Here is a 10,760-nt window from a genome sequence, read left to right as displayed (position 1 = left end):
CACCCTGGGTCCAGCAACCCAAACGATCAGTCTAGCAAAGGCCGCACCAGCAGCTTACTTCTAACATACACATGCAATGTTGAATTCACAGCTCACATGAAACTGGTGTTCGCCTAAAAACCTTTCATGGTGCTTATGGCCGTGACTGGGAGGATGGAGACAAAACACAGGAAAATGTAGGCCTATATAACAATCAAACAAAAATATCCTTTTGAACTAAAAGCTGAATATGATGTGCATTAATTCCAAGTCAGAGCTAGAGACAGTCCTGTAACTGAAAAGACACAGGTTTCATATCTGCAGCAGCCAATGTGTGTCCATATGCAGCCACACATCCTGTCCAAGTGTCCTTGAGTAAGCCTCAAACCTGTAACTGCTCACTTGTTGTAAGCAGGTACAGATAAGTGAAGGCCCACAATTCTAAGGCAAATGTCAGTCCCATAACAGGTTGTATTCTAGGTGTAATACTGAAATTAACAGTAGAGGGAGACACAGATTGTCTGATATGATTTTTTTTTTACTATCACATACAGAATATACAGAACAGGAGCATGTTTTTTAATTTATTCTGACTTTTGGGCTTTTGATTTAATTGATTCATGAACTACATGAACAAACACATTTGATCCTTCATAGAAAAGGTCTTATTTCAATCACTCCACATCCTCTCTCTACAGTATGTTGGCCTCACAGGAGTAAGGCTGCAGTATCTGAAGTGTAACAATCAGTTTAATAGCTTTTCTGAACCAGGGGTAGAAAAGGGCATAGATCACAGGATTTAAACAGGAGTTAACATAGAACAGATAGACCACGAATGCCGCAGATGAAGCACTGACCAAGGTGTTCTGGCCTGCCAGAGAGACACAGTAATATGGACAGAAACATATTAGAAACACAGCTATGACAATACCAAGAGTCTTGGCTGCTTTCCTCTCAGATTTCTTAACAGTCACTGAAACCTGAAGTGTGACAGCTGCAATGTGGGACCGCATGGCACGAGCCTGAGACACAGCCACCACAAATACTCTCATATACAGAACTATGATGATAGTAACTGGAGCAATAAAGCCAATAAAAATGTCAACAGCTCCTGCATTGTCGTTAATAACAACCACACACTCTCCAACGCAGGAATTATACCTGCCTGGTTGTGTTAGTTGATCCATTAGAATTAGACTGCAATACAAAAAAGCACAGCCCCAACACAGAAAAACACAGATTTTAACTCTTCCGGGAGTGACTTTGGTGGGGTAACACAGAGGGTCACAAATAGCCACGTAGCGGTCAACTGATATGAGCACCATATTTCCTATTGAGACAGCGATGATGGTAAAGACAACAAAGTAAGACACACTACACATGAGGTCACCCAGAAACCAACAGCCCCCTGTAAAGAGGATACCAAGCGGCATCGAGAGGCCCGTGAGGAGGTCCGAGACAGCCAGGGAGAGGAGGAGGAGGTTGGTGGGGGTGTGGAGCTGCCTGGAGTGAAACAGGAGCATTATATTCATGAATTTGAATTTGTAGTATATGAATATCAGTAATATATTTTATCACTAGATGTAGCAGATATCAAGCATTATAAAAAGCAGCATACAAAAGCATTATTTAGAAACTTAGTTCTTCTCATCAATGGTACGACAGTTTCTATGTTCTAGGTCATGATCCTTTTCTTTTTGAAAGTCTTGTATATGACAAAATCTATGGCTGCCTGTAGTGGGAGATGGAGATGATGACCAGCAGGTTCAGAACCACAGTGAGCAGAGAGACAGAGGACAACAGAATATGGAGGAGTATGGCTTCGGAGGGAGGATGCATCGGCTTCCTGCAGGAGGTGTTGAGGAGGTGTGGAAAGCAGAGTTCCGCTCCTGCCAAGGTCTCCATCATCAGAGAGAGAGGAGGAGAGGAGAAGCTGCTGAGGTCTGGCAACTTTCTGACCAAAGGTATCTATCATACAGCTGGTTTATCAGCAGGAAGCCATCGACGCACCCGAGAACTGCAAATCCAAGCTTTGCATTGCCTAAGAAGCTCAGAGGCTCAAAGTGGTTGCTACCCAAGGCAATGACCTCGCCCCAAGGACTCTAATAAAGAGGGCGATACATATGTCCCCTCTGCCCCCACAGTGCTCCTCTACCCTGAGTTGGGCTTACCAGTTTGACCCAGGCCCTCTGTCTTTTGGGCACCACCTAATGGAAGGACAAACTCTGATGGGCAAGACATGCAAATAAGAAATGAGGCATAATTCATAAATGCCTGATGTCAGAGCAACCAAATTTCACATACATGTTTGAGATGTAGAACTATTCCAAAATGATTAATCAAGCTTATACTGTCACTGTCAAATCATTTGACCAATGGGCATGGATCCTGCTAAAGGGGTCCAAGCACATAGTGCTGGAACCCTGTTGTCAGGGTTCCCACACCTTCTTAAACATCAAATACTTTCCAGGCCCTCAAATTCAAGGACCCCACGCGGCATAGTTTGAGGCACGGATCAAGGTTAATTACTGTTACAAAACTGAGAATATTCGACTTCAATCACACATGCACACACGTGACCGTCGCACTTTCTCAAGGCAGGTGGTGCGTGAAACAAGGACACACAGACGGCGGGAGACACACATGCAGACAGCCTAACGTTAAGTAAAAAAAAATATCAAAAGAACTTCAGTTTCTATTCTTGCACAAAATATATAAATTCAAGCACTTTCAGTGACCCATGCCTTCTATTTTCAAAAACTTTCAAGGCCTTGATTTTTTTTTTCTCAAATTGACAAACTTTCAAGGATTTCATGGACCCGTGGGGACCTTGTGTTGTATTCGTTGGAATTCTTTATTTTTTTCTTCTTTTTCTCCACTAAAAGTGTCTGCAGCTCAGAAGCAACCATATTTGGCAGGTGTGCTCTTATGGCCCCCCACTACTCATGCAAAACATGCCAAATGATGGCACTATAGTGCATATATTCACGTTTTGGTCTGTAACTCTCATCACACCACAAGTTCAACTGATGCCAAACATTGTACACAAAAAACTTTTCCCTAAGGCTTTTCATTGTTCTTACTATCAATACCAAATTTGGCAAACATGTTTAAAGGATTGAGTTACACTAACACATTAAAGTAGCCCAACTAGATGATGAACGAATGATACAGCTGCAGTTAACTGACCAACTTAACAGAGTAACTGGCTAAGCAGAAAAATGGTCATAACTCATTGACTGTGTCTCCAATCCAATCTTCATAAAACTTGGGCATATCTCCTGTAGAAGAAATCAACCTTGTTTGCATTATTATGCAAAAATTGGCCAATACAGGGTGTCACTAATGCTTTTGCTGATTCTTGTTAAGCCTGTTAAAGCTAGAGCTTTGAAACTCGTAACATCCAAAAGGAAGCGCTACAATCATCAAACTCAAAATGAAAAAAAAAGAAAAATGAGTTCTTAACACTTCTTAACACTTGACATGCCAGCTAAAATCAGTTTCTTAGACACTTTACCAGATATCCGGTCTTCACTTAGTTGTTGAATGGATTCAGCCAATCAAAAGTGGGAGTTGCTCCATGTAAACAGAGCCCCCACAACTTCTACTGCAATTAAACCTTTACCGTATGCTGTGGGCAGCCCGCCAACATATGTGACTTGTCAAATAAATGTCGGAAGCACAATTCCTGAAGTGATTTGAATTTTTTTTATATTGTGAAGAGATTAGCCCAGTGAGTCAGACCCATGGAAAGCTATGCAAGTTACGCTTCCCATTAAAGTCTGACATCTATGCATTGGCAAATTACAAAATATGTCTCCCAGCGAAAGCAACTGCATAGAGTTACTTTGACTTCTCAGGATGGTGTGTGTGGGTCTTGACTCTCTCTCTCAACAATGTATTCAGGATGACAGACAATTTTCTGCTTCTTGTGCATGGAAGCTGAATTTCAAAATAAAAGCCCCCCATACACTTGGCTTACTCACACCTCATTACAATAATATAGGCTAATACTTCCATGGTCAGGGCCTACGGGTGGTGTAGCTAGCATAGCATTCCATGGGTCTGACTCATTGGGCTATAGAGAGATGAAACATGAACAGATACATGTCATTGAAATGTTTTTTCTGAGAGAATTTCCTCCTCGTGTTCGGAACTTGCTAACAACTCCATCAAGTGGAAGTGCTCTCCCCAGGCTCTAAACTATGGGAACAGAAAGGATATGAGTGTAGTTCCGGTCAGAGTTCTGGTTATACTCTCAGGGAGAGTATAACCAGAATAAGAGGATAAGAGGAGGTTGCTCCGAATCAGGATGGATTCGATGAAAGATTTGTTTGACTTCAGCCATTTTTGGTAACCCAGAGACTCCTATATCTTATATCCTCATATAGCATTGCCCTCCTAGACTGTAAGATGCTGAAAAAAAACAATATGATTTCTGCCTTTTCTTGAGGTCTTCCATCTTCTCTTGCAGTTCAGAGCAGTCTGGACAAAAGTCCTCAGCTGAGCACAACAAATGTATCCATATTTGCGCTGTTGCTAGGTGCGAATTAAGTTAGAGTTTTGTGTAGATGTGTATTGGGAATATCTGGTAAGCATTTGTTTGTTGCACAACACTGTATTAGTGCTGACCAGCTGGTTAGCTAGTCAGCAACTCAGCTAACGTCAGATGACGTTGTCGTGATCTGCTTTTTATTTCTCCTCACAAGAAGCGCTCCAGGCAGCGCTTTTTCCTCACAAAAAATGCTATGTGTGAATGCATTTATTGTAATTTACACTATATAACAGTTCCAGTCAACAATTTTTTTTTTTTTTTTACGGGCAGCCACAGGTCCTATGAGGTGGGGGCCCTACGCAACTTGTGTAGTCTGCGTATAGGGCACACCAGCACTGGTCGGAATCCAGACGGCTGTTACGGAGGCGGTTCAGTGGGTGACACCGTTGGGGAGAGTAACCTCTGTTTGTCACGGGTAGGTGTGGTGAGGACCCAAACGCAGGACAGCGAGGCAGGTGATGATCAAAACCCCAAGACTGGGTGTTTACTGAACATATAACAGGTGACACAGGAAACCAAAAAACTAGAACTCTTCACACAAACAGACAGTAGTAACAGAACACAAGTAACAGAACAATGAACCGACGAAGACTGACTGGGGAACAAGACTAATATACACATGGGAGGTGATTACAAATTAGACACAGCTGGGGCAGACAGGAAACAAGGTACACATAGAACTAAGAGAACTAGACAGGGAAACAGACAAAGGAATACAAAACCTAGACCAGCCAAAAAGTCACAACCATGACAGTACCCCCCCCTCTAGGGACGGCTCTTGACGTCCCACAAGGTCCATGAGGAAGGGGGACTCGAGAGGGGCGCTGGGGATCGAGACGGGAGGTCAGACGGACAGGCAGGGAAAGGGGTTGAAACCCCCCGGAGCTTTCTTCCAATGCCGGGACAAGAGAGGGTAGGCTTGAGAGCGCTGGGAAGACAGACAAATGGGCAGGGAAATGGGCTGAAACCCCCCGGAGCTGTATTCCACTGCCGGGACACGAGAGGGTAGGCTTGAGAACGCTGGGAAGACAGAAGCAGGCAGGGAAAGGGGCTGAAACTCCCCGGAGCTTCCTTCCACTGCCGGGACGAGAGGGTAGGGTTGCGAGCACAGGTCAAACAGACAAGCAGGGCTCACCTGGAGAAGGTAGGCTGTGTGGTAGCTGGGTGCTCTCCGCTGGGTCCAGGCTGGTCGGTTCATTCTGTCATGGGTAGGTCTGGTGAGGACCCAAATGCAGGACAGCGAGGCAGGTGATGATCAAAACCCCAAGACTGGGTGTTTACTGAACATATAACAGGTGACACAGGAAACCAAAAAAATAGAACTCTTCACACAAACAGACAGTAGTAACAGAACACAAGTAACAGAACAACGAACTGACGAAGACTGACTGGGGAACAAGGCTAATATACACATGGGGGGTGATTACACATTAGACACAGCTAAGGCAGACAGGAAACAAGGTACACGTAGAACTAAGAGAAATAGACAGGGAAACAGACAAAGAAATACAAAACCTAGACCAGCCAAAAAGTCACACTCATGACACTGTTGGGCTTTGATAGGGGCAGGTTTGGTTATTAGCAATCAATAACTAATAATCGTGGAATTATTAATATTCATACAATTATTGACGGGAGTCAATATTAACGGGGCACCACCCTGAAATCAGGGACCAATAACCGGACCTTTAATATAGTCTCAAAATGGCTGTTCGCCCCCAAATAACAGTGTTTAAGTACCACTGTACATTTATGAGTGAACAGTGAAGGGTCAATTCGTACACAGGCCTTCACAACCAGCCGTTATTACAACACATATGCACAAGAAATCACAGACAAGTTCTCTTAAAAGTATAACAGAGTTTATTTAAATTTAGCAATATAAATCAATAATCAATAACACTCCAGTTAATCAACAACTATTACACAACTATAACTATAGGTCTAAAGCAAGCACGCACGCATAAAGACACAAACAGCATATGGCACGTATGGATATGTGTGTATGTGTGTGTCTGCGTGTGGGGGAGGGAGAGAAGAGAGAGAGAGGGAGAGAGAGAGAGCAAGATGGCGGACTTGACCATGTGAGTAGGACGTCTTGCGCGCGCGAGAGAGAGAGAGCAAGATGGCAGACGAGATCACGTGAGTGGAACGTCTCACGAGAGAGAGAGAGAGAGAGAGAGAGAGAGAGGGAGAGAGGGAGAGAGAGAACAAGATGGCGGACGTGACTGCACAGGCTGAACAAAGGGGGCTTTGGAACCAAGATGGGGTGGGAGTTAGGCAGCTAAACCAACACCATCTAATCCTTAGGTAGCAATGAATGTCTAATGAGATGTGGGTGTGTATGTGTATGTGGTAATTAGTAAGAGGGAGGGAGAGAGAATAGAGGGGAGCACTCAGGGTAAACCTAGAGATTCTACTCGCCATCTAGAGACACACCAATAGCCTTTTACCACACAGGAACTTGGGATACGACTTGAGGGTGGTACACCGGGTTACTGGTCTTTGAACTGGTAAAATGCAGTATATTGGCTCCATGCGGTGGCTATTAACACAGATGCACGTTCAGCAACATGCAATTGAACACAATCAGCTTCACGTTAACACAATCAAATCAAGCAGCAAGCATAATGATTGAGGTATCTTCACACAGCATAATATGGACGTGGCGGTCCGAATTATAGCTTCTGATCAGTCAAGCTTATTTCAACACACCTATTCTAGTCTCTGCCCAGAACCAGAAGCCTCTTACTTGGGAAATCACTCTTGAGTGATTGATGTGTGTTTCAGTCCGTCTTATCGATCCGGTGGGGTCCTCCCTGGTGGGTCGGTGGAACAGCTATCTCTCCTTGCACGGAGCACGGCTTTCCTCGTAGACAGCGAAGCATGTCAGCCAGGGGTCGACTTGATTGAAGAAACATATCCTTACGTCGTCTTCTTGGAGGGAAAGAGTGTCCTTAGCTGTATTCTCTTCCAGTCCACTTCTGCAGGTCTACTACACGCACCGTTACTCATACAGTGCGTTTGAGGAGTTAGAATGCCGGATACACAAACAGCTAGTAACCAGAAAAAACTGGTGCCCCGTCTCCACCATCTCCTTCCCCCACCCGGGGGGCGGAGATGCAGGGAGACAGTGGCTGTGAAGTGGTGGGGGACAGAGAGGATCCATCCTAGTCCTCCTCAGAGTCCGCCACACCTAGAGCTTTGATGGCCTGCTGGAGAGGAATCTCCTCTCCCAGCTTGCCGTCCTCCTCCACCAGGAAATGGGCCAGACGGTCCCGCTTCTCCTGCTGAGGTAGGCCGGCGCAGCTTTGGCAGGGGGTAGAGGCTTTCAGACCCGGGCGTGCGTGCTGCTCGCCCACAACACCCACCGAGTGTGGGTGTCGTGCCCGGCGAGGTGGCCAGGAAAGGAAGGGCAGCGATGAGCTGGAGCTGAAGCATCACTCATTTTGAAGTCGTAGTAGTAGTTAACGTAGTTGAATTCAGTCGAGCTGAATAAAAATGGGAGCAGAGCCGTGGGCGTGTAGGCCTTATATAGGAGGGTTGCCCACCAGCCCTCATCCTGATTGGACGAGAGCGTGCAAGCCATGGGTAAACCAATAGCGAAGCTGTTAGAAGCCTATGCGAAATAGAACTGGTGGGCTAGAGTCTATGGTGCTGGGGCACAATGGGGACCAGCCCCGAGTCAGTCGGTCAGTGGTATGTCACTCATGTATTAACACTTAGGGCATTTTCACACCTATAGTTTGTTTGCTCTGGTCTGAATCAGTTGATGAGTTTGTAAACTTGAGCGTTTTTCCCCTTGGTTCGGTTTCTTTTCACACAGAGAAAAATCCAAGCGAATCAAAATGCATCACTACAAACCACGTGAGAACTTTCACTCCGCTTATTGGTCAGATGTGTCTGGGGCGGGAGCAAGGAAGTAAATACAGGCAGAAGGTCCTGTGTTCTGGACTAGTGCACATTGCTAAGCAACGTGGAGCAACGGCAGAGTTGACATTTGCTCATAACTGTTGTAATTATCTGGGCAATATACCAGGCAAAACTGTACCAGCAGAATGCCAAATGCACTTTGAGGAAAATGTCTTGAAAATGCTATACTGGCTATGCCTGGCTATACCTGCTATACCTAGCTACAGGAGCCGTTTAGCTCAAACTTGCAGAGTAAATTGAGTACACCTGGTAGTTGGGTCGGATTGAGGTCGGATCACGTTCCCACCACAAACAAACCGCTCCAGAGTTTGTTTGGGACCGGACCAAGACCACCTCCTCTAAAGGCTCTCGGTGCGGTTGTTTTGGTCCGCACCCAAGTGTGATTACTGTGTTCACACCTGCCCAAACAAATCGCACCAAGGGGGAAAACAAACCAGAATCAGATTTAATCGGACTAAAAGGACAGGTGTGAAAATGCCCTTAGTATGTAGCATTGGTTCACGCCCCTCACTCTATTGATAGGTGGTGTTAAGGTTTGTTTTCTTGGACCCAAATGAGACGAAGGCAGCAAAATTGAGTGGTGTAAATGATCCGGGCCGAGCTGGCTGACGGGCAGACGAGCAGATGAGCAGATGAGCAGGCAGGCAAGCAGATGAACTAACAGGCAGGCTAGTAGACAAGCAGATGGGCAGGCAGGCAAGCAGATGAGCTGACAGGCTGGCTGGAGAGGCGTGGGCAGGCAGAGAGACACACAGAGAAATCCACAAGTTAGGCGGAACAATCTGGCGGTGAGTGGATGGAAAGCCAGGGATGATTTACTGTGGGCTGATGAGATGATGGGAAGCAGGTGAGCAGACTGGAGATGAGCTGATTGCAGGCAGGTGTGTAGGACGAGCTGGGAGCCAGGAGAATGAGGGGAGACCACGCCCACACACAAACAAGACAGAGAGAGACACAGACAAGGGAGCACTGGGAACACAGAGAAAGGGAAACACAAAGAAAACACAAGGGCTAGGCTGGGAGCAGCTCTGGAGGACGACCAAAGTGGCGGAGCAGCTCTGAAGGCCAGCGATGTAGGCGGGACTGCCCTGGAGGCTGTCGACGTAGGCTGGGCCGCTCTGGAGGTCGGCGATGTAGGCTGGGCCACTCTTGAGGTCGGCGACGAAGGCTGGGCTGCTCTGGAGATCGGCGACGCAGCTGGATGTCAGGGAATGCAGCCGACACCAGAAGATCCGGCTGCAGGTTGGGGCAGGCTGCTGGATAAGCAACCGGCGTCTGGAGTTACTGGAGTCACCGGAGACACGGTAGACACTGGAGTTACTGGTGTGGACCGGAGACTGGAATGCAGGACCGGAGACCGGTGGCAGGAATGTGGGACCGGAGGCCAGTGGCAGGAGAGCAGGAACTGTACTGGTGTTATTGGAGCCACTGGTGTAGACCGGAGATTGAAATGCAAGACCAAGGCCGGAGAATGGAGTGCTGGACCGGAGGCCAGAGACTTAAATGCAGGTCCGGAGGACAGAGACTGGAGTACAGGACCAGAGGCCGGAGACTGGAATGCGGGACCTGGCTGCAGAGCAGGCTGTGTCAGCTGGGAGCCCGGCAGGTGAGCCAGTGAGGCCAGGAAAATGGGGGTTGCTGAAACACAGCCAAAGGAGTCTACAGCAGAACAGGAACTGAGGAATCATTGGATTGCTGCAGCACAGGCTCAGGGGAATTTTGCAGCTCAGGAACAGAAGACTGCTGCAGCTCAGCAGGAACAGGAGATTGCTGCATTTCAGTGGGGGCAGGAGGTTGCTGCAGCTCAGCGGGTGATAGCTGCAGCTCAGCAGGGACAGGAGATTGCGGCAGCTCAGTGGGGGCAGGAGGTTGCTGCAGCTCAGCGGGGGCAGGAGATTGCTGCAGCACAGCAGGGACAGGAGATTGCTGCAGCTCTGCAGGATCAAGGGACTGCTGCAGCTCTACAGAAACAAGAGAATTCTGTAGCTCCACAGGAACAGGGGACTGCTGCAGCTCAGCGGGGACAGGAGGTTGCTGCAGCTCAGCGAGGGACAGGAAATTGCTGGAGCTCAGCAGGAACAGGAGACTGCTGCAGCTCAGCATGGACAAGAGGTTGCTGCAGCTCAGCGGGGACAGAACATTGCTGTAGCTCAGCGGGAACAGGAGGTTGTTGCAGCTCAGCAGGGACAGGAGATTGCTGCAGCTCAGCGTGGACAGGTGACTGCTGCAGCACAGCAGGGACAGGAGATTGCTGCAGCTCCCCAGGAACAAGGGACTGCTGCAGCTCCACTGG

The 10,760-nt window shown here is 47.4% G+C and overlaps 1 protein-coding gene across 1 annotated transcript; it reads right to left on the bottom strand.

The window, feature by feature from the left end:
* Positions 1-671: 671 nt before the first annotated feature.
* On the bottom strand, positions 672-1,884 carry LOC139658462 (trace amine-associated receptor 13c-like). Its single transcript, XM_071536597.1, has 2 exons — positions 1,712-1,884; positions 672-1,482 (listed from the first exon to the last, which is right to left on the bottom strand). Exons 1-2 carry the CDS (start codon positions 1,882-1,884, stop codon positions 672-674), a joined length of 984 nt encoding a protein of 327 aa, XP_071392698.1.
* Positions 1,885-10,760: the final 8,876 nt, after the last annotated feature.

This window comes from Centroberyx affinis, unplaced genomic scaffold, assembly GCF_046629955.1.
Source record: "Centroberyx affinis isolate AG114_WGS23_722 - 3 ecotype Tasmania unplaced genomic scaffold, CSIRO-AGI_Caff_v1 ptg002914l_1, whole genome shotgun sequence".
NCBI lineage: Eukaryota > Metazoa > Chordata > Actinopteri > Beryciformes > Berycidae > Centroberyx > Centroberyx affinis.
The sequence above is the reverse complement of the archived record's forward strand: the minus strand, read 5'-3'. Positions and strand labels throughout refer to the sequence as shown.